Here is a 25,474-nt window from a genome sequence, read left to right on the forward strand (position 1 = left end):
CTTTCCCATTGAGATCTGATGTGTTTTCAAAGTGTTCCTTTAATTTTTTGAGCAGTGCGTATTAAACGTGTTATAGAATGAAAATGCAAAAGTAAAAAGTACATAAAAATTTCAACAGTTAATTTTTTTGATCAAACAAACTTACAGTGGTTTTCTAAACATTTACATATTTCTTTTCACTCTGACCGGATTTTGCCCAGAAATAAACATGACAGTGTGTGTCAGTTTTCTCATGTCAATCATCTGTCTCACATAAATCACTAGAAGCCACATCCCTTAGTGAGATTTCCCATCTGCTAATGTCTGTCACTTCAGGTTGCAGTCAATAGACCTGTTTGGTACACCCGTCCCTTGGTGGGGTCTAATTGCCCATTGCAACCCTCAAATGTGTCCTACACTCTGCAACTCTTGAGAACCTCCACCAGCACCACCGCCTCCACTACGAAATCCCCATTCCATTCTCAAGATGGGTATTTACATGCCCCACACCGTGGAGAGCAAACAAGCTCATTTAAAAGTTCACATGCTAATGTGTGACATTTAATCCAAACTTTACACGGGGAAAAGGACACGCTACAATAGATTTTGATTCCTTTCTTGTCCCTGAATCTCATCATCTTTTGCCTTCCATATTTATGAGTTGAAAAGGCGGGACACCTTGGTGGAGAGTAGGGGAAGGGATAGGGAGTTGACTGTTTGAAAAGTGGGCTGGGTTAGTGGTGATAATCCAGAGTTCTTTGTTGATAGTGCTCATATGCACAATTTATTGACTGCTCATCCTACTTAAAGCCACAGTTTATAAATCCACCAAATAGCTCCTAAGTTTCCTGCTTCATGTGTATGTGATATTTAATAACTGCAATATTACTAATTAAATCTATTTAATTAATGATTTAATTAATTTTTCATCAGCGTTAGGTGTCTACAGGTTTCTAATTTTTAGCGAGCAACTCCTTGGTTTAACTAATCGCAGTGACAACTGTTTGTAATATCGGCTTATCGAGTTAATTCCATAAATTGGCCAAGTCACAAAGTGAAACTGTTAGAAGTTGTCTGGTAAATGTACTCTGAGAGGAAGCGTCTGCACACTCAGCCAAAAACAATTTTCAAGAGATACACCACTCTGTGCTGTTTTGATATTTCAAAGGGGTGGAAAGAGTGGAAAGTGGAAAAACCAAATGGTTAGCCAAAGGGGCTGCGACTAAGAGGGGTAGTAGTTTCCGCGTATGCGTGTGTGAGCTACATTCTTGGTTCCACCAGCTGGCTGGCTGACACACATCCACATGCACTCGATATTACTGTACATTCCCATGAAGATTTATGACTAATCTAGATTTTATTTGTAGATGCTGAGTATTTAAATCTTAAATCCCGAGTTAGTTCCTCTGTGTGTGTGTGTGTGTGTGTGTGTGTGTGTGTGTGTGTGTGTGTGTGTGTGTGTGTGTGTGTGTGTTGTGTGCACGTGCATGCATGTGTGTGTCTGTTTATGATTTCACAGAAGTGGGTCAAGTGAGCAGAAAGACCTAAAGACACAAATGGATCTAAAATGTGAATTTTCTGAGGCAGACAAAAAGATTTGTGATGTCCAAATAGTCCGCTCCGCTCCGCTGTGAGTGCATGCGAATGTCTCTTTCTCTCTCTTTCTCCCACACACGCACTCACACACACATACTCGGATCGACCCGGACAGGCCAGGGATGAGCACACCCCATCTGATCTGTGGCCCGTTCATTCATTAGACCCATGCTCTCCCCTATTGATTTCAGCTTAAGTAATGAGAAAGCTTATCCAAAAATCTTTAGCATTTGGGCTCCAACTTAAGGGAATCAATGGGGCCATTTCCCATTTTGAACAGCACATACGCAGTGGTTTTATGTATGGTGAACGGGACAAATCCTGATGCTGATAAATCAATAAGCCTTTTTGTCAATGGACGGGCATGCTTGCACTCACACATACATGCATATGCGGACACACTTGGCTGATAAATGGTATTTTTGAGGCAATTAAAGTGAGCTGTAAACATATGAAGGCCAATCAATTGGTCAGTGAGGTCTATTATCAAGGCTTTAACACTGATTTAGAAGGGGCTTTAAGTGTGGCACAGTCACTTGTGCAGATCAGCACCTGCATAGATCAGTGCTGCTCTGTGCTAAGCTGCTCATACAACAAGAAAGTATGTGGCTCACCTCTAAAGACTGAAATAAAGAGAAAGAGGAGACTTAGCATTGCTGTATGACATGCAAAATACTTTTTTTTTGTTTTGCTGCTTATGAAGTATTTTAAAGAAATGCCACAGTCAAGTAACACCCTAATTGTAACCCTCACTTTGCACTTTCCCTCTCTTTAAAAATTGGATCTTGCATCGTATTGAAATAAGATAAGTGGAGAGGAGTAGCTGTTTGCTTAACAATTCTATTTTAGCAGGGACAGAGAAGCTTGTTAGGAAGAAAACTAACACATCAGCGCTGCCCCTCAACAACCCATCCCCCAATGCTTCTACTGCGGTAAAGGTGAGACACACGTGTTAGCAAAGTTAACCTACAGACAACATTTCTCTGAGGTAATTGGTTCTGCATTAATATTCATTTGACTTTGCATTTAGTGACTATGGCTCCCTTCACTGCTTTGATGCACTGTGCCTATGTCCCCTGGTACATCACACAACATTAACCCTATAGCTCTGATTATGATTTCAGCCATATATGCATATTTATCCTTGCTACCTGAAATGCAAGCGATTCGATGCTCGACCAAAACCCCTCTTTTCTTCCAGCGTGCACTGGACCTGTCTCTTAATTTATAATTTGAAGTGTATAACATGTCCAGTTCTTTTATCCTCCCCACTTTTTCACTGTGGTTGATCGGGTGCGTGTGCATGCGTTTTGCTGAGGCATGACATTTCAATTGTGCATCCAATCAAATTGGAAAAGAGGCGGTAAGGAAGGTTGGGGAATGATAAGGGGTGCGGGGGTGTAGTGAGGGTTGCAGACCAACCGTTACCATGGTGAATCATTTCTGTCAAAACCACCAAGGTCACAACTGCTGACCTGCAGCGTTATGGGACTTTGGAATAGCATACTGTAAATGGACACAAGGATTTCTCTCTTTCTTTCCTTCTTTACACATTTTGTCCTTACTTTGCATTTTTTCTCTCTCATTATCTTTGTGTACATTTCTCCTTTTCTTTTTCTTTTTTTGCTACTTGAAAAAAAACAAAAAGGCTTCTTGTTTTGCCTTTCTTTATTACTTTCATATTTAAGATTGACTAATTGTACCATTATGAGACTTTTGGTGTTACTGAATCCATTATGCATGGCCTGTGCTGGCAGTGGGTCTGAACACAGCCTGTTTTCAGTCATTATAATTCAGTTTGCTAACACACAGGCATTGTGCTAGTGTAGGGTTAGGGGAGATGGTATGATAAAATATTGAGGGCGAGCAAGGCAGCTGCAGATGCTAGCTGTCATGTGTGAGCGAATGAATGTTATGACAAGCATGTTTAAACATTCATGCGGGGAGGATAGTTTAGGAGGGCTTTTCATTAACACCAATATGTCTTCGTCTCCCCGGTGCAGACACTGCTGGTGGAAGCATGACAACAACAGGGAGGAGAGGAATTAACATCTCGAGAGGAAACTGCCACATATACAGAGAGAAGTAGAAACAATCAGTCCTGTGCGAGAGCACACACAGGCATACACATTTAACACTGGCTGACTCAACCAACTCTAACAGACAACTTTCTCTTATTTACCAGGACAGCTGTGTAACTGTAACATCGTGTTCAGGGCTGATCAAGTAGGTGGAAAACTTCAGTAGTTTCTCACATCAACCACAACAACAGAAATTATTTTGTTCAAATTAAGACTGAGAACGAGGGGGGAGTCCGCTAGGGGGCGCGTTATGGAGTAGACGCGCAAACCACGAGGTCCCATTTATCTGTTAAATTACTTTATGGTTCACCTATTGTGGCCCAATTCAGAGATTTCTTAAGCTCTATTAAGAAAGTCATCATTGTTTTAGCTGTTGTTCTTTCCGTCTTTTTGACTTATCTCGAAGTGAAATGCCTCCTAAGCAGTCTGCTAAAGGAGTGCAGGCTAGCTGCTCAGGGACCGCTAGCAAAACTACCGTTGACCCAGCGACACTGCTAGCTTTCCGCGACATTGTCAAAGAAGTGATTCAAGAGGAAAATGACAACCTACGGGACGAAATTAAACAAGCCATTTCGCCCATCCAAACCACTCTTGACGAATGTACTGAGAAGTTGGGCGAACACGAAGAAGGCTTGAATAATCTGGACAAGCGGCTAGAAGTTATGGAGACATGTTTCGCAGATCTGAGTAACCAATACAAGAAGTTGCTGCTGAAAACTGACGACTTGGAGAATCGGGGAAGACGATGCAACTTGCGTATATTAGGAGTGCCGGAGGGAGCCGAACAAGGGAATCCCACTAAATTTGTTGCTGATCTGTTGCACGTTGTACTGGGTGGTCCCGGCGGTTTGGAGCAGGCTCCGATCCTGGACAGAGCTCACCGGGCTGCGGTTGCGCTGCCCACGGAGGGAGGGCGACCGCGGCCGTTCATTGTTCGCATTCATTACTACCAGGAGAAGGAGCGGATACAGCGCTTAGCCAGACAGAAAGGCCGGCTGGAGTTTCAAGGGAAGCAGATCTTCATCTTTCCTGACTACAGCGCCGACCTGGCCAGACGCCGGGCTGCTTTCAGCGAGGTGAAGGGACTACTACGGAAAAAAGACGGAGTTCGCTACGGTCTTCTTTATCCTGCCCGGCTTCGGATCTCGTTTAATGGAGAAACACAGGTATTCGACTCTCCTAAAGCAGTGAAAGATTTCATTGACTCCAAGTTTGAGTCATCTCCCGAATGACATTTCATAAGAACCACCGGGACTTTCATACCATCGTGACTATATTTTTGTCAATCAATAAACGGACGATCTTTGGTTTAGCTTAGTTTCATGTTCAATGTTCATTTAGAAATCTCAGATGTTGGTGAGTTTGCCCTTGTTTCCTGGGAGGTTAAATATATTCCAGTACTTGTCACTTAAAAGGGACTCCGGGGTCAGCTTTGATGAGAAGTGAAACAGGTCCGTTTTTCGGTTACGGGTAAATGCGACGTGGGAGTTTTTCTCTTTCCTTCTCTTAATTATTTTACTCTATTGTGTTGGACTTTGTGACTTTCTAATTTGAATATATTTTGGACTACATGTGTGATTCATAGTTCAGATGCTTCTGCTCATGTGGGGCTGTGGTTATGAATAAGGTGAATGGGACTCTTAATAGAAGCAGGGGAGCTTTGGGAAATTGGTGTGTGTCGTTTGGGGACAACACTGAACACGGGGAGGTGGGTGGGAGGGACTTATCTACTTTTTCTTTTTCTTTTGTTTTTTTTTTCTTTTTTGTTGTATATTATTTGCTCAGATTATTGTTAACAACAACATTTCAGTGTACACTCATGATAGGATTGGTATTTGCGTTTGGAACCGCCTTTTTCATCATGTACTTATATGGTGATGACTTCTGTTGATGACACTTCAACTGCTGTGAGTAATGGCTGCCATGTTAACTTTATTAGTTGGAATGTGAAGGGATTGAACCACCCAGTGAAACGAAATAAGGTACTCTCTCATCTTCTTTATCTTAAAGTACATGTAGCGTTTCTTCAAGAAACACACCTTAAGCATACAGATCATGCCAGATTAAGACGAAATTGGGTTGGACAAATTTTTCATTCCAAATTCAATGGTAAAGCCAGAGGTGCAGCAATTTTGATTAATAAGAATACTCCGTTTATAGTCTCTCACACAATAGCTGACCCAAATGGTCGCTATGTAGTTGTGACAGGGTCCCTGTTTAATACTTCACTTATTTTAGCAAACGTATATGCTCCGAATTGGAATGACTCAACTTTTTTCAATGACTTTCTTAATTCCCTTCCACAGATCAATACACACCAATTGATCCTTGGAGGGGACATGAATACTGTTATGGATCCAGTACTAGATCGCTCCTCAGATAAAAGACTTCCACTCCCTAAATCCTCATTAGTGTTACAGTCTTATTTACAAACCTATGGGGCTGTTGATGCGTGGCGATTTCTCTACCCCTCCACTAAACAATATTCCTTTTTTTCTGCAGTGCATCAAACGTATTCTCGTATAGACTACTTTTTTGTTGACAAAAAATTGCTTCCCAATATCAAGACTTGTAAATACAATAGCATAGTAATATCTGATCACAGTCCTCTTGTTTTGGAACTCAGCTTCCCGGATGAACCCTTTGTGTACTCCTGGAGACTCAATCCTCTTTCTTTGTCGGATAAGGAGTTTGTGGAATATCTTTCCAAACAAATTGATATCTTTATAAGAACAAACATTACGCCTGGCATGGCCTATAGTACGGTTTGGGAAAGCTTAAAAGCATTCTTACGGGGCCATATTATATCATACTGTTCATATACTAGAAAACAGAAACAGAAACGTCTTTCTGAATTGATACACCTTATTTCGCAATTGGATGAGCAACACTCTACAACCCCCTCTCCAGATTTGTATAAACAAAGACTAACGTTACAGACTGAATTTAATTTAATCTCAACCCAGCAGTCAGAGTCTATGATTCTTAAATCTAGAGGAAGATGGTATGAGCACGGAGAAAAAGCATCTAAAATTTTAGCACATCAGCTTCGTAAATCAGAAGCAACTCGTATAATCCCTGAAATTAGGACTGAATCTGGACATGTCACCACTACACCACAAGAAATAAATGAGAGTTTCAAAATATTCTATTCCAGTCTCTATGATTCTGAATCTTTAAACACGCCTGGACTGTTTGAGGCTTTTTTTGATGGAATGACAGTTCCGACTTTAACCTCGGCATTCAGAGACCAATTGGAGGAGCAAATTACAGTGGAAGAAATTAAATTGGCGATTAGCTCAATGCAGAATGGCAAATCCCCGGGTCCGGATGGGTATCCGGTTGAATTTTACAAGACCTTTAAAGACAGTTTATCACCTTTATTACGAGACATGTTCATTGAGTCATTGGTTTCAAAATGTCTTCCCCTAACGCTTCGACAAGCGACCATCTCACTCCTATTGAAGCCAAATAAGGATCCATTAGAGTGTTCATCATATCGTCCTATATCACTCTTAAATGTAGATTTAAAAATACTGTCAAAAACACTTGCTTTCAGGCTAGAGCAATACCTACCATTGTTAATTTCTCCAGATCAGACAGGTTTCGTGAAGGGTAGGCATGGTTTTTTCAACCTGCGCAGGTTTTTAAACATATTACACACCAAGTCAACTACAACCCCTGAAATTGCCTTATTACTCGATGCTGAGAAGGCATTTGACCGGGTGGAGTGGGATTATCTGTTTTATACTCTGCATAAATTTGGATTTGGCCCTAATTTCATTTCATGGATTCAGTTACTTTACTCCTCACCTATGGCACGTGTTAGAACAAATTCATTATTCTCTTCTTATTTCCCACTTCTCCGTGGTACGAGACAAGGTTGTCCCTTATCCCCTCTTCTTTTTGCATTATCAATTGAACCACTGGCGATTAAACTGCGAGCTGACAGTTGCATTAAGGGCATCTTCAGAGGTGACCAGGAGCACAAAATATCCTTATATGCTGACGACCTCCTACTGTATATGTCAGAGCCTTTATGCTCTCTTCCCCGTGCTCTTGCCATTTTTGAATGTTTTGGTAATATTTCAGGTTACAAGTTGAACCTGCATAAAAGTGAACTTCTCTGTGTCAACTCTATAGCCAGAAAGATTTCATTTTCAGATTTTCAATTTAACGTTAAATCAGGGTATGTGACCTATCTGGGGGTTAATACAAAGATCTTTATGAAAGAAACTTTGTCCCGCTGCTTAAAAATACTGAGACAGATCTTCAGAGATGGAACAATTTACCACTGTCATTAATTGGCCGCATCAATTCTATCAAAATGAACATACTACCCAAGTTCCTTTATTTATTTCAATGTATCCCATGCTACTTACCCAATAAGTATTTTATAACACTGAATAAGCATATCTCTGCATTTATTTGGAATGGCAAAAGTCCACGAATTCGTAAAGATTTCATGCAGAGGACTAGGCCAATGGGTGGATTAACCTTGCCAAACTTTCAGTCTTATTATTGGGCAGCAAATATTCGTAATATGCTGTACTGGATGAGTAATGTTACTACAGAGACTCCAGCTTGGCTCCAAATTGAGTCATCCAATTGTGGCAAAATTTGCCTATCAGCTTTGTTGAGTTCAGCTCTCCCATTAGAACTATACACCTATAAACGTAACCCTTTGTTGTATGACTCGCTCAGAATCTGGGTGCAATGTAGGAAAAGGTTGGGGTTACACTTAATGTCAATTAAAGCACCTATCTGCTCAAATCATATGTTCCCACCCTCCATGATGGACTCTGCCTTTAAAATATGGGAAACTAATGGCCTTAGAAATATCAAAGACCTTTTTGTAGATGGGATTTTTGCCTCATTCACGCAGCTCCTGAAGCAGTTTAATGTTCCTCGGCAACATTTTTTCCGCTATTTACAAATTCGTCACTTTGTAAAGAGTCGATTTCCTTCATTTCCAGAACTACCTGAGGAAACTTCTTTGGATAAAATTATTAATATAAACGTTCATAAGAGAGGGGCGATTAAAGAAATCTATGCTATACTATTAGATCTTCAATCTCCTTCTCTCTTCATCCTTAAAGCACAGTGGGAGAAAGACCTTGGGATGACTATAACAGATGAGCTCTGGCAATCTTTTCTCCAGAGGGTACACTCTTCTTCGATATGTGCCAGGCATGGGCTCCTTCAATTTAAGGTCCTACACCGATTACATATCTCCAAGGAAAAGTTAGCCAAGTTCTATCCAGGAGCTGACCCTCTGTGTAACAGATGTAAAGCAGAAACAGGTTCGCTCCTTCATACCTTTTGGACATGCCCCAATCTTCATACCTATTGGGTGTCTATATTTAACACTCTGTCAGAGATGTATAACGTTAAATATGATCCTTCTGCTCTGACGGCTATCTTTGGGGTGATACCTCAAGACATCACTCTGCCAAAATGCTATTCGAATTCTATTGCCTTTGCTTCACTTATCGCGAGGCGCCTTATACTTTTAAGATGGAAGCAGGAAGCTCCTCCCACACATGAACAGTGGCTTGCGGAGCTCATGAGGTTTTTACATTTAGAAAAGATGAGATATACACTGGCAGGTTCAACCACCAAATTTCTTAAGGAATGGCGGCCATTCCTGATGTACATGGAAACATTTAAAATGACCACCTTATCATGACCGGATGCCATATCTCTATATCACTATCATAGTTAACTGTACGCTGAATGTCCCTTATACATTTTATTTTTGTATTTGTTTGTTTTTTTGTTGTTTTGTAGGGGTTTCTTTGGTTTGTTTGTTTGTTTTTTCCTTCTCTATTTCTGTTATCTTTTGGGGTATTGTAAATACTGAACAGCGAACTACTGTATGTTCAATGTTTTGTTGTTAACATGCTGCTGTGACTGAAAATAAAATTTATTAAAAAAAAAAGACTGAGAACGAGGGAGATTTCTGTGCCAAATGTGCACCGCCACCCATGCTGTTAGGTTGTCAGGAGATTTGACCAGGCAGAAACAGTGCAAGTTCTTGATGCTTTCTGGAGACTGGAGAGAAGTAAAGCTATTTGTGGTAATTTCTTGGGAGCGAAGCAACATCTAATCTGTTTACATAACCTTGATGAAGTGAGATCAAGGAACAATTACAGGTGATAAATAGGGATTTAAGCTAATGCTGCTCTGGTGTATAGGGTCCACAATGTGTCCGCGCAGAAATTAATTATCTTTTTTTTTTCTTATTATCAAGCTTATTTAACAAATTTCCCACGTGTGGGACTAATAAAGGTTATCTTATCTTAAGCTATTTGAAGTATCTCTGCAGCTACTGATTAAAAAAAGGCCCAGATATAACAATGCCGTAAAACAGTTCAACAACACTCTCTTGTTACTTAGGCATGGTATTGTGAAAAGACGAGACACATTGTAGCAAACTCAAACTCCATTTAATGGAGTGCAAAATCAATACTTATGCTGATGATCTCATGACGTCAAATCAAGGCGAAGGACGGAAAAAAGGAGCATCATGCATTCTCAACATAAGTGGCTTTGACTTGCAAAATGTGTTTGCATAACATGAGCTTTAGTTAATGTCATAAATGGCTCTAAATGCTGCAAGGTGCATTAAAAATATGCACAGTCATCCGTTTTACCTACACCTTGATGCAAACATTTTGAATTAATCTAGTTTTCACTGGTCAAGCAATTCCATTTTGATATTCAAATTTGGTGCGCATGTGTGCCTGTGCACGTCTGTGCATGACTGATCTAATCAGTCTTAAATCAGTTAATAAGCCAAGGACACAGAGGAGATGACTCAGCTGATGTGAGCCCGAGCTAATATTAGCATCTCGCCCCCTGTTCTAGACCTGCAATGCACGGAGTAGCTTCTACTGTTTGGGCTTCCCATTACAAAAGTGCACGTTTTGGACATTAAGACCAGCAGTTAAGCGCACCGCAGTGAATTCCATTAGCACATTAGCAAAGGTGCCACGACCTAATGCTAAGGTTGGGTGCCGCATTTAAGACCTTACAGTATTTGTTCTCTAAAGCAGCTTAAGTCAAATGTGAGGGTAGCCCTGAAACTGTTCTTAAAACTAAAAGCAAGGCTAATCCAAAAGACAGGCCTGTATATGTGAAAATGTCATTGTTGCCACTCTTCTAAGGGCCCTAAACAAAGTATAAATCTAATGCAAAATTATTCGGAAGCTGTTGTTCTAATTAAACGTCTCCCAATGTCAGATGCAGAGGCCAAACTGGAAGACAGGATGAGTACTGTTCTGTCAAAACTAATAGTCATTTCCAAACCACACATGCTCAACTACATGGCTAAATGTTCAAAAACAGGCACATGCCACAGAGGCAAACAGATACATATACATGAATGCTGCCTATTAATTAAAAGCCAGAGCATGAAGTTGACTTGGGGTAGGCGGTTTGTGACACCACAAATCTAGGAGACTTCCTGTAAGACATAAATCTGTTGTGCTCTCACTCTCTCTATGGCACAGGCACAACAAAGACAGTCTTGTCCGGGTCCCCCCCACCCCCACCCCCATCCATTCATTAGAAGCACAAGCAGCTGCGGCCAGGTTCAGAGACAATCTACATTCTCTCTCTTTCAGTCACTCATTAATTCCCTCTGTCTTTTTCTCTCCGGTTCGCTCTTATTTTTAGCCCTTTTCTCCCTCTCCCTCCATTTCTTGCTGTCCTTCTCCAGGTCCCCCTCTCTTCTCTCTAAACATTGTCTCTTCCACATGGCCCGGATAATGAGTGGTGGAGCTAAACGAGAGGAAACACGGCTCACTATTAGGAGGGGAACGCTGACTGAAGGTTTTAAATAAACGGAGAGAACTTGAGGCCAAATTGTATTTCCAAGGACATAAACTAATGGAACAGCCAGACATTCTCTGAACAAATACACACTCTGTTTAAACAACCATAATAGTTGTAAAAATATACATGTCAATGTAGATCTAACTGAGAGACAGGCTGGCAGAAGGCAAAGAGAAATACATATAAATGCAGATATCCCCCATATATGAAAGCCCAAAAACAAACACTGTTCAATCCTTCTTTTCTTTAGTTTGGAAAGCTTAATATCCTGCATTTAACTGCAGAACAATAAGGACATGAAAAAAGCATAAACGCTCGTCTCTGAAAAGTAATTAGGCAAACGTGTTTTCTTAAGTGTCTCTGATATGCTCTCAGGCACATAAATCCACACCCACACATAAACACACACAGAGAGGAGCCCACCCTGCCTCGCTGTGGGGTTAATTGGGTTATCTAGTCTGATTAGCATAACTAATTAGGATCCTTGTTAACGGAGGAGTGCTATTTATTCAATTAGCGCTCTGTGTGTATGGATCCCCTTCATCGCTGGTATAAGTTCAAATAAAAACGAGGCAAAGCTAAGTAGGCATGAAGGGAGACCTGTGGGCGCCTGTGCGCGTGTTGATTTCATCATTTATCTGTTCGACACACAGATGCTCACCATCAGGTGCCAGGCACTTCAGCCCCACCAGCCCCCCCACCCCTCACTACCACCCCCACCAACACACACAAACACTCCAAGCTTGCTATGCTGTGGCTCTTAAACCCCCTCATCATCATCATTAGGTTTCTGATTAGCATAATTAGCACTGTTAACCAGATGAGCTTGAGTGGAGCCAGGCTGTGCCAGTCGGGGCAGCTGACAAATGTCAAGCTCCTCGCACTTTTCCAGGTTGCGGAGGGGGCTACTTGTTCCTCATCAGGTGGGTTTATGGCACATTTCCATACCCTTAGTGATTGCTAACTGATAACAAATGGTCTTTCCAGCACATTTTGATGCAATGTGCACACACACACACACACACATTAAAAAAAAAGTCAGAGGGGGATGATTTCTCTCTCAAGGCAAGCAGCCCTGTAAAAGTGACACAGCTCTTGAAGTTATATCAGTTAATAGAACAATGCTGAGCTCATACCACCAATTTATTCATTCGTGTTTGCAAATGCAGATGCTGTCTTTTGTTTGTGATGCTCAACATGCGCTTAAAGCCGACAGTAAACACAGAAGAAGCAAATCAACAGCACTCCTCCGGTCGTCAGCAAGTGAAAACTCACAAACACAATCCAGCACTCACAAATAACCAGAGAGAGGGAAATGAAACAGAGAGAAAGAGAGAAGGAGCGCTACATTTACTGAAATTAAACATTTTCTCATCAGCCTGAGGGTGCAGCAGGCCCACTAATGTATTATTCATCCCCACTTCACAAAGGAACATTAATCAATTATGAAGATATGAGGATCTTAAAGTATAGAGGAGAGACGAAGAGCGGCTTGTTCGTATTAATATGCGGCCGCAATCGTGCGCCTCCACCCCCCCACCCCCTTGGTCCTCAAATCAATATTTTGCAGATTAATTTGGAGCGGTTGTGGCGAGATGGCAGGATGGAAGGAGGGGGGGGAGAGGAGAGAGTGTCTGAGGTCTGAATTAAGGTGAAGTGTTTTGTTGGGGTTTTTTTCTAGGACTGTGTAAGTGTGTGTATGTGCATACGCGTAAATATGCTATCTGCTGTACTGTTTTTGGTAAACATATTAAGTCTGCTCAATAAAGGGATGTCCATCATCCAAAAAAAAGTCTTAACATTGAAACACTAAGTTAGGATTTTGATATAAACGTGTATAAAATTGTAACGAGAGAAACTTCATGTAAATCATATCAATGATCAAAAGAATCTAATCATCCTGAAACTTGATGAAGGTGTGTAACTTCTTATTGGCAACCCAGTTTGCAGTTTTACCCGCTGATGAGTAGTTCTTGTTAAGTTACAGAGTGCATTAATACACTCACCTCAGAATTCAAAACAGCTGCCTTCTTAGCGCACTTTTAAACAGCCCGGATATAGTCTTTTCCATCTTCCTCAAACCCCCTCTTCCACTCTTTATCCACTCCTCTGTCTTCAGTTGCTCCTGCCTTCTCCTCTCATCTGTTTTTCTTAACGCTCCTTTTTTATCTTTTATTTTCTCCTCATCCTCCCTCTACCTCCATAGCACCTCTTTTCTTCTTTAACTCCTCCTGCAGCTCATTTGTTCTTACATTCAGCTTGGAGAGCTGAAGTCAGACAGGAGAAGAAAAGAAAAAAAGAAATGTGCAGGCAGTCACATCTCTGCAATCTGTGGAACAAATGAGGTACCAGTCACATAATCTAAAAAAACTAATCTGAAACATCAAGAGACCCATCGCAACACAACATCCTGCAAGGCAGTAAAAGAAAAAGTGGGTCATGCAAAAAAGATGGCTAAATTGACTGGCACTAAGTGAGCGAATGTATGTTTTATCACACCACACGTTAATAGCTGTTGCATGTGCAATATGCGTGGCACATGCATGTGTATGTGTGCAAACAGCAGTCCCGAATAGTACACGTGTAAGCCTTTGCACACCTGAGCAAGCGTGTCAGCCCCCTCCTGTTGCAGGAGCTGAATGTTAGCTTGCAGTTTGGTGATGCAGATGTCTTTCTCAGCAATCTCCTTCATGTTGTCTTCGTGGATCCGCCGCAGACAAGACAGCTCGCTCTGCAGGTGCACCAGCCTCTCACCGCTTTCCAGCACCTGCGTCGCAGTCTTCGCCAGAAAGGAATTAAAATTTGATTCCCCCCCCAAAAGAGACAAAGGTTTATTTTCATTGAGAATTATTCACTGGCTAATACTCCTCATACAATTTTTCCAAATTGCTTTTGATTACTTTTTCATAAATGTCTCGCAATAATCTGAAATGAATTGGAATGAATAAAATTACATTTTTATATCAATTCTTAATGTCTCATTTTAAAATAGAAGTCCATGTAATTACAACTGTAAGAGCCTGAGCGATAATTGCCTGGGTTGTGTAAGACAAATTCATAGTTAGAAGTTCACATATTGCAGATTAAAATACAACGTATACTGTAAATATATATCATTTATAGTTTAATTTGGCCACGTGTTCTAGAAAGCTGTTCATTTGATAGTGTCGTCGTGCTAACAAACAGTATTTTTTTAAGTTATGGCGCTCACATGTACCAAGGCTCCGTGTGTGTTTGTGTGTCCTGTAGATCTGTTTGCGCATCTGCATTGCAGAAGCACCAGCTAAACAGAAACACAAGTGGAATAGAAAATATATAGCCATTTGTTGAAAATGTGATTAACAGAACAAGCTCCAGTTACTCTACTTGTTTCTCTACGGATCTGTCTGTAATCACACAAACCACTAATTAGCGGCAGTGCAAATGAGTCAACTCACAAGCAGCATAAACAAACAGTAACCAGCCAACACACACATAAACAACCAACAAGCCTGGGTTTACCACAAGCACAAATGCATGTGTGTATTTCTGCAAGCCTGTGTGTGTTTACGTGTGCCTTAACCATAAGCCACAGAAGACAGTAAAACAGCAGTGGGTATAATTTAGTGACACCCTGTAAGGAGGTGTGGGAAGGTTGTAAAAATCTCTCCCTTTTAATCCCGAACGGCGATGCCATGTTTGTTACCCAGGGCTCTGAGATATGCTGGTAATTCATCACACACGCCATGGCTTCCTGTTAAACCTGACTGCACATGGAGAGCTTGTAGCACAGCTGCCAAACCAATATCGTAAAAAAAAATTAAAAAAAGACTCCTCCACCTTTTAAACAGCCTTCTCAACAAATGCTGCAAAAAAAGGAAACAATTTCTTAGCAAATCATTTAATTGTTTCAACCTTACAATTGCTATGAGAAAAAAAAAGAGATTTGTTTACATTGTCTTGCTTTTTTTGGGGAACTATCTTGAGTCCAGACAATTACGTGCAAACGACAGAATGTCTTGTTTGCATTTTTGTGGCGTGATCCCGGTAGCTCATTCTTTGGAATGTGCTAAAATCAAGTCAAGTCAAGTCGGTTACCTTTTGCTTTCCTTGTATATTCTCTGTGAGCTCCCTCTCCAGATCCGAGATGATCATGTCTTTGGTTTGCAGCTGGATTTTCACATCTTCCGTCTCAGACGTCATCTGGTCCACGGAATCACTGCTATAGCGGAAAAGCATAAGGAAGAGGAAGGAAATCGTGAACTACTGAACAAGCAGATAGATGTAAAACATAGAAGGAAAATATCTCTTTTCAGGTTTATAGTGAGTACAGAGTGCATTATTAAGTGATGTGAATTACAGAGATGAAAGCCACAGCATATTGCAGTGTATATAATTGTTTCCATCACAATGTATAAGCTTTGATCCTTAATCAAATTGTTTTAACAACTGATGCAGGATAAAACAGGAATGTGTAAGCAACATGCAGCACATGTATAAGGTGTAAAATTCAAAAACATCTCATTTAAAAGCAGCAAAGAGATGCTGAGCCTGTTGAAATTTGTGCTAGATGACAGCAACCAGAGCTGATATGTGTTTCTCTCCGTCAGTGTGTGTGTGTGTGTGTGTGTGCGCACGCGTGTGCATGCATGTGTATAAGTCTGTGTGTCTCCCAGCGGTGAAAATACGTTAACTCTGCCCAGACACCTTTCTGAGTCACCAGTGACAGCTGTCACACACCCAAGATGGAAAGAGAGAGAAAAAAAACCCAGATCATACGGCACTGTGTGGTACTGTTCACAAACACACGGGCACGTACAAAGACACACGCAGGCACACGCACGCACACACAGTTTCATATTTACCAGCCTCATGAGATGAGCTATTCTGATGAAACTTTGCACAGATTAAAAATGTTAAACTCACATTTGATCAAGCGTGTCTACACTTTCACACCAAGTGGAGAAGGAAAGGCAAGATTTGACAAAAGTGACATGTGAGTGGATAGAGAGCGCTGAGAGTTAAATCTTTCACTTTGGCAAAAAAAAAAAACAAAAAAAAAACTTTTCAGTCAAATGGAGTAAAAGCCACAGAGGAAACAGTGAAAGCTGACTTTAGATTATAGTCTGGTTCTGCCTCGATAGGAGAATGGGAACGTGTATGTTCTGCTGTTATTAATCCACTTGATGTCTTTTTATTTAATCGTAAGTAGAGTTTTCCTCTGTTGTAAATAATCACCGAGCTAAGGTGATAATTTACAACACACAACCCGTGATATAGAAGCCTAAGTAACACATAGGTATGTGTAGAAGGATGGTTTTTGGCCCAAAACATGTCATTTAAGACCAAAAGGAAAAGAAATGCTAACATTTATTATAAGATGACTTCTTTAGGTCCTTTTAGTCAGAGGTGCAAAACTTAGGTGTAAAAACAAGCTAATTTAAAACCTATTTTCCTATAGAAGGAAGACACTTGGAAAATGGATGTGAGTGCGTGCAAGCATATGCTCGCTGCAAAAACAAAGATTTTTTTTAAAACCACACTGTTCTTATCTTGTCCAAGAACTCATGAACACACAACTAATGCAGAGTCAAAGGATTAAAAAAAACAAAAATAATAAAATAACTATAATTTGTGTTACTTAACGACACATAAGCCTCTATTTTCTGCACCATTAATGGATGGAACTGAATTTATTAAGGAGAGGAGGATCCTTCATTTCCAACAGTTTTGCTTCTTTTGGGAAAATCAAAATGAAAACATGCAGCAAATCCTGATCTGCAACAAGTCAACATGCAAATTTATTCATGCCATTCAAGTGCGTACGTATCTGCGTGCGTGTGTGCATAATATTGCAGGTCATTATTATGCATGCAACAAATAAGGCTGCACGGCTTGTTATATTGCAATATACAATAAGTACTTGTGGTAAACAAATGACACAATGTCACACCACCAGAGGAACAGAGAATTCCTATTAAAAGCATTAAGTGTTGTTATGATTACTGTGTGGACAGAGTGAGCAGGTTGAGTGAATGTGACTGAATTGTGCGTGTGTGTGTGTGTGTGTGTGTGTGTGTGTATTACTGTGACTGTATGTGATATTAAAGCAGGCTCTCGATTTCTCAACCTGTCATTCAGCCCTATTAAGCAAGGCTAACAAAATTAGTCATGAATATGCAGTAATAACAAATGCAAATTGCCACCACTCCCCCCCAACACGCTGTGCATGTGGGTGTGTGAGCGTGTATACATATGTGTTTGCCCCCAGGGCTATAGACATTGGCTCTGTAAACCCAATTCTTTCTACATCATTACAGCAACAAGGCATAATTCATAAGAATAATCTGAACATCTATGTAACCTGGCACGCAAAAAAAGGACACAAGTCCTCCTTGAGACTCTCTTCACACGATGGGGTTCACATATAGTACAGCGGGTTCGCTTTAACCTTTTTATGTTGTGGGGGAAAAAAGGCTGGGGGTTTCCCGCTCCGCGTTTTATGCTTGAGACACAAGCGCGCACGTGTCGGTGCATGTACACACACCAACATGTAGATAGTCTGTTGCCTCCGTGTCCCCAGGGTGGTGTTTGACACAGCCTGGGCGCTGCCACAGCAATTAACCTCCCCCGTTAATGAGAGGAGTTCTGTCAAGCAGCCAGATGGCACTGCCTGGCACGCTGCCATGCAAAGACACATATGCTCATATGCCCACACAGCTTCATTCACACACACACACATACACACCCAGAGACATGCACATATACACATTTAGGAACATGCACACGCAATGCAATCATGCCCCCCACCGCCCCACCTCACTGTACATCTAACTGTTGCTGCTTGTCAGCATCCCTCACCCCTTCCCCACCCCCCCCTTCTTCACCCATCTCCTGCATTGTCTTCTCTCCATCATTCCTCCCTAGCTCCATCTCTGGCAGCTGCTTATCCATGTCGCAGCGCTGCAGATGTCACAACTCATCAGCTGGGAGAACAGCAGGGGAGGAGAAGAGAGAAGATTTTTTAGAGGAGAGGAGGAGTTTTCTTGCATCTCAGTATTTGACAGAAAAGCAACCAACTGGATGAAGTTTCATATATTCGCACACGACTGACTAATCAATGTGCTCATTTCGTGACTTTTGTTAATGTCGGCGACTTTTTCATACATGTAGAAATGTTAGCCGTGGCTTTAATAATCAGCTGTATCGTTAAGAAGTGTGTGTGCTTATATTTGGAAATGGGTAGATACGAGCGCTGCGCGTGTTCTGCTTTGTGTGTTTGTTTGTTAATTAGCGTGGCACTTGGCCGCGGCACGGCCCGCTGTGTGTGCATGTCTGCATGTCCGTACAGCAGCCCACCAGGCCTTCGTATTGATCAGTTAGCTTGGCCTAATAGGAGAAGAGGAGCCTGACCTGGGAAAGTCAATATGGAGAAAAAGAGACATATCCTCCTCCCGTCCTGAGAGAGAAGTGGGAGAGAGAGAGAACGAAAGAGAAGAGATAGATACAGAGGTAGAGAGTCTACTGTACACTGTCAGTGCTGAAGAAAATGGTGAAGAGTGTGTAGCTTTTTGGAAAACCAGCTGGACAACAGAAAAACAACCAGCGCCAGAAGAAAATAATAATATAACAATGATGAACCCACCCCCCTAGTCTCTTGAAGCCCATGTATCTCATCACTCTGTTAACAGAGAAAAGTTTGAGTTTTGAATTAGAACAGTCTCACTGAGGGATACCGCCTAAGTTTCACATAAGTGAAGTTCCTACCTTTCCCAAATGAGAATCAGGATATTCTGTCAGAGCTTTTTTCCTCTCTCTTTCCTAACTAACTTTCAGCATTTGACTGCTTTTGGCAAAGGAAAACAGCACTCAAGTTAACTCCTGTGTAAGAAAAAACTGCTGGAGATTATACTAAGGGGAAATAATTTAAAAAATAATTGGGATAAAAACTGACACTCACTCACACATTAATACACCGATAGATCAATGTGTGTGGGGGTTTAAGGGTGTGTGTGTGTGTGTGTGTGTGGGTGGGTGGGTATGTGTGTCGGGGGTGTCTGTGTGTGTGTTATGTACACCATTTCAACTGAAATATATAAATAAATTTGTAGATAAACAAAAAAAACAGAGAAAACGGAAAAGTAGATAAAAGACTTAGGTTTCACCACGCACACGCATACATACACAAACACACACACACACACACACACCTGGCTGAGTGATGCTACCCTGGAGGGTGGCTTCAATCTGATGCGTTTAATGTTGACGCTGGTGGCAAGAAACACACACACTCACCCGCTGTTTCAACCTGCCTGTCATTTCATTTCAGGAGACCTGATTTACTCATTTCATTTATTTAATTTTTTTTATTATTATTATATGTGCAGCCATTTAAAACGCTCAAGGTGTGATGCAAAGCCCCACATCTCTGACAGCAAGTACGCTGACTGAGGATCCATCACACCCTTCAGTGCCTTTTACAGGAATGGCATAGAAACCCCGTATAGCCACAAACTCGGCTGTGCCACATTGTGCCAGACCACTGATTCCTGCTTAGCTGGGTGCTTTAATTGGCTGCGCTGCAGGCTGTCAAACCACCGACTGTCACTTTTGACCATATTTGGATGTGTTTTTTTAGCTATTATATGACAGCTTGTGAAAAATAAATATCAACTGCAATAATACCCATGTGTTTGGAAATTAACTGTTTTTCTTTTAGGTCAGTAAATATTATATTGTCACCTTTGATGACAAAGGCATTACTTGTCAGCAGGGGTTGTACTGGAGTTTGAGAGGAGGAGGAGCTCTTGTGTAGTGAGGTCAGGAACACATGATCTACTGCAGGCAGTAGAAACGGGGACAATGTCTTTAGTTAAAATTTGGGCAGATTATTCACTTTTTTTTGTAATTTCAATGACATAATCAATACATTTCAATAACTCTACAGCATACATCATTGCTTTTTAAAATCAGACCACTTCCTGCAATAATCACTTGATACACCATGAAAACATATTGGCATTCTCTAGATGAAACTAACCTATATTTTGACTCTTCTGCTGCGGATAAAAATGCTGACTTCATTCTAAGCATAACTGCTCTGTTGCCAAAGGGTAACTATGAATTTGTGCACAGCAGCTCAGCTGCTTGCTTGGAGAAAAGCATTTGGGTTAATACCTAAGATCACAATGGCATGTCAGAAGATATAAATAATTAATGAAATTACTGCTGCTGCTGTGCCACCTGCGTAACTTGCAGACGGCCAATCTCTTAGTGTCGGGACATCGAGAGATTGAGTTGTATTGTAGCATCAAACAGCTGTGTGATGCTACAGCAGCTGTTTTATAAAGGCAAAGAACAAAACAATGATATGTACAGCACGAGACAAGGTGTAATTTGAATGAGTTTTTATTTGGATGGTTGTTTAAATTGTCCAAATTATCCAAATGCTTCTCAATTGATTTTCCTATCAAACTTCTTACTGGTCAAGTGAGTCCATGTGCCTAGCTGGCAATGAAAAAGTGTGAACTAGATAAATATGTATGAGCACAAAGATTCAAAAATGCTACTTTCATTAGTTTTGTCAGAATGTAAAAATAAAAATCTATCTCTCTGGGAAGATCTAACGTCAAAACAGAACACGTCTTTAGGGGCTTTGGAGCATTGCATGGTGGGAAATATCATATAGGGATTTGCATATTGCCATGGGGACAGTGGTGTTGCAGTGACTCCCTAAAGAGTTCAAGCTCCCTCAGGATAGACACAGTCCCTGAGGCCAGCTCTGCTACCTTTCTCAACAGTGGGGTACCTGTGCATGTGTGTGAGTGAGTTTGTGTGGTCGAATCATGAAATTAATCATTATTTCAGTCAAAAGTAAACTTCTCCGAAGAAAAAAACTGCCTAGCTGATGAGAAGCGAAGGTAATACAAACCTGCGTGGGATGTGAGCCACAGGTCCAGTGACCTCATCCAGCAACAAAGGCTTCAACCCAGCCTCAGACACCTAGGATACACAGAAAATGACATCCTGATTATTTATTTCTGTTTAGTGTATTTGTAGTAACTGCAGCATTATAATGCAGTACCATACACCTTGAAATGAATTTTAATGCTAAAGTAGTACACCCAAGAAATAATACGTTCTCTCTGAACTCTAACATATCCAAATAGTTCAATATTCACTTCAGTACAACCTAAATTTCTGTTTATTAGATATACACTGCTAAATAAAGGAAAATAGTTTTGTAGAAACTGATTTTCTCGGGTGTAAACCGTGATGAAGTCCGACAGCGCCCAGGGGTAAAGGTGTGAAGTGTATCACCCCTGACTAATTGCTAAGAATTTGCATCTTGTTGACCGCAGCAGCATGATAATATTATCATGAGGAAAGAAGACATTAATATACAGCAACTGCATAAATAAAATTGAAGGAAAACAATCATTCCTCATTTTCAAACCCAGAATCCAAGATTAAAATGGAGATAGAACTGATTTAATAATTCGACTTCCCTCCTGAGAGATTTTTTTTTTAAAGAACATCTTTAAAGCAATACAGTAGTGTGGGAAGTCAAGTGCATTGAAAGGAGGACAGAGAAAGCAAGACAGAGCATATGCAGACAAAAGCTTATGCACAAACACAGACAGACACACAATTCTCAGATATAGTTTCAATTCAAAATACCCCTTGCCATTATCCTGTCTGCATGTCTTTTTTTTTCAAATGAAAATTTGTAAGGACGAGTGAAAAATGTGTCAGCACAGTTATTGTGAGGTCAATTCACACTGTGCAAAAAAGAGAACAGCATAGAAGGGGGGCAAAGGAATTAACTGAGTTCAAAAGAAAAGTAAATAGTTGTCCAGCGTTTTTTATTAGGCCAGACTATTAAAAAGAGGGAAGAAATAGACAGGACAGGGCCAAATTAACAAGGGCAATAAGCAACAGCTGAAAAGAGCAAAGAAAAAGACTGCCAGAGAAGGAGAGAGCGGCAGGAGGCTCCACGGAAACAGAGAGGCCCGGCACCGCTGGTAAAATATCGGCCACTCTATCGCCGTGGTGACAGGGGTCACTCCGGGAAAAGGAAATCAATGCTGACAGCAATGACTCACAGGTCAACACATATCCCCCGTGTGTGAGTTAATGTGTGTCTGTTCGTTTGCTTTTGGCCATGAGTGTGTGCGTGCATGTGTGTTTTTCAATTATGCATATGTTAAGTGTGTTTATGTGTATAACCATGCGTTTGTGTGCATGCGAGATAAGATATGGAGCAGTAGAGCACATATGGAGTGCATAAAATATCAAGTTAAACCATCTAAAAAAAGGATCTGAAGCATGTGTAAAGATAAGATTCAGTTCATTTAATGTGTAGTATTTAAGGCCTAATGGTAAAAGACAATTATACAGGTCGCCTTTGCTGTTTTAAAGGAGACTAATCATTAAATAACACACAGAGTCTGGATCTTCCATTTTTGCCACCACTTTACTATGAACTTGAAGAAAACTTTAAATTAAGGACATTGATTGGTGAATGATGATTACAGAAAAGGTGTTCACTCACATATTAGTGCAATTTAACCTGCTGGCAGTATTTATGTATGGGGACTCCTCCTGTGTGATGGCACGTTTGAATATTATGTTGTATAATACCAGCATAGCATTACTGGTCTATAAGAAAGTAATATAAAAAGCCAAGCTGTCCGTCCTCTAAGTAATCAATCTGTTTACCAAACCACATCTATAAAAATATACATTTAAACACACACACACACACACAAAAGCCACACACGATCATAAAATATTCATATTCTAATGCACCTGCAATGTGACAATGAGAGGACCTGGAAAACGTAGAGGTCAGCGGCTAATATAGGTAGGCTATGTGTGTTTAGGAGTGTGTGCGACTGTGCGTGCAGGCCTTATATATACCCTTGGGTTAGCAGGAGTTACGACCTGCTTACATTATTAAGGTGAGTAGTAGGCTGTGTTATGTATGCCTAAAAAGCCAGTCAATTCATTACTGATGCAATCCCCTAAGTACATGAATAAGCGTGCGGCTTTCTCCTTTTCTCTGCCTCTCTGAACTGTAAAGGAGACAAAATATTGGTGCGATGCAGGGGGCTTTAGATAAATCAGAAACAGGAGGAAATTAATAATAAGAAATAAAACAACATTAGCTGATTAAGTATGTATGAGTGTGTGTGTGTGTGTGTGTGTGTGTGTGTGTGTGTGTGTGTGTGTGTGTGTGTGTGTGTGTGTGTGTGTGTGTGTGTGTCCATCGTTAGTAATCCGTCACCTGTGGTCTCAGCTTTATGAAAAGGCCTGCAATCTATGATAATGAGCCCTGTGAAGGTTATGACCACAGTAAACTCATTTGTTAGCAGTAGGTATATATGTGTGTGTCTGTCTGGCTGGCTGGCTGTTTTATGTATAATATAGCAATGTCATAAAGGAGTGGCGAGGAAAAATACTTTTAAAGTATTGGTGAAAATCATCAGAGACGGGGAGTGAGAGAAAAAGAGGCAAGCAGGAAAGAAAAAGAGAGCACATTACACAGATGTTGCATCACATCAATTAGCTATTAAAAACACAGAGAGGACTTATACAATATATTCTTCTGCACGGTGTCCTCGGCATAACAAGCAAAACTAACTTCAAATGTTGTGTCACAATTTCTTATTAGGAAGGCAAACGTCCTATTTTTTTTTTTTTATCTTTATTTATTTTATCTTCATCACTACAGGTCCTTTCCCTGTTATGCACAGGGAAAAATTGTATTAGATACGATGTAAAGAGATTGCACTTGTAGTTGCAGTATGGCTGGTAAGTACCAAAAATGGTCAACAGTAGGACTTCTACTGTAAGAAATACAAGGAAAGCGCAAAATAGCAACAGTCATTCCCAGACTGATTTCCTTCTTCTCCACTGTCACTCCTCTTTTTGCCTCAATTTTCCTTCATTTCTTTTTCTTTGTTTTCAGCCTCAAACCTCATCACAGTCTCTTGTCCCCTCCTGTCTCAATCATTTGCCCCTAACATACTCCCCCCCTCCCCCCAACACACACACACTTCCCCTTTCTTGTTTCCTTTTCTGTCTGAAAATAGTCATCAATTTTCTCCCGAGCTTTGTCAACTAAAAGCAACAGAGGAGAAAAAAGACAAGAAACAAGCAAAGCGGGAACGTGTGCTCATGAGTCACCAGATCACAACACAAAGCGAAGGCTGAATAAAATAGAATCAAGCAACTCAAGCCAATTGTGACTGGAAGGAGCACGCCAGCATCTAGTTCTGCTACGTCACGACCTGCATGTTCAGAATGAGCGTAGACAAAAAAAAAGAAAGAAAAAGTTTACTTTAATTTTGCTTGAGCCTAATTCAAATGATGCAACGACAGCATACAGGCAAAAGCACATGTCTGCTGCCTTACTGAACATGTTATTGACGAGATACAGTGTGGCATCAAACGTACTGGCAGAGCCTATCCAATATACTGTATGTGCCGAGACGTCCCTTTATAAGATTTTGCCTTCAATTCTATAATCTTTCAAATATAAAATGTCCTATTTTGCCAATTTGTTGCAAAAAGACTGGGAGAGTAAGCTTTATTCCTAATTAGTGAAGTGGCACTGTTGTAAACCTTCCCTCTGCCCAATGGAAGAAGACTAAACTGTAGCAAATCACATTCATACAAAAAGTTGCTGATTTTAATTTTGGCTTGCCCAACCATGAAAGTTGCGTTGACTAAACTTACCGGTTGCTCTTAAAGTAAAACCCAAGTAGAATCATTTCTACACAGTTCAGAAAGCCACTGTCGTCTCCCTGCATCAGACGGACTTGTTACAGTTCCATCCTGTGGCTGATATATTAACAAAGGTTTACAAGGGCAGAGCACTACATATGTAAGTTTGGCCTTATGGCTGACCTTACAATGCACTTAGTATCCTGTACAGGGAGTAATGCTGCAGCCACTCCTACAAGCCATTTATTCCAGCTAACGACCGTCAAGCA

The 25,474-nt window shown here is 40.8% G+C and overlaps 1 protein-coding gene across 10 annotated transcripts in view; it reads right to left on the reverse strand.

Annotated features, from left to right (window-relative positions):
- pmfbp1 (polyamine modulated factor 1 binding protein 1) overlaps positions 1-25,474 on the reverse strand; it is a 99,032-nt gene that overhangs the window by 65,770 nt on the left and 7,788 nt on the right. For 7 of the 10 annotated variants that reach the window (XM_082547718.1, XM_082547716.1, XM_082547719.1 and 4 more), the window contains exons 3-5: positions 21,406-21,476; positions 15,573-15,696; positions 14,095-14,274 (exon numbers count right to left, since the gene is read on the reverse strand). In XM_082547718.1, the coding sequence (XP_082403844.1) occupies positions 14,095-14,274; positions 15,573-15,696; positions 21,406-21,476 (375 nt within the window). Of the gene's footprint in view, positions 1-13,501; positions 13,683-14,094; positions 14,275-15,572; positions 15,697-21,405; positions 21,477-25,474 lie in introns of those variants that run through there. The other 3 variants (XM_082547715.1, XM_082547720.1, XM_082547712.1) reach the window with 3 other exon arrangements.

The sequence above is a fragment of the Aulonocara stuartgranti genome, assembly GCF_965226115.1.
Source record: "Aulonocara stuartgranti genome assembly, chromosome: 9".
In the NCBI taxonomy this organism is placed as follows: Eukaryota; Metazoa; Chordata; class Actinopteri; order Cichliformes; family Cichlidae; genus Aulonocara; species Aulonocara stuartgranti.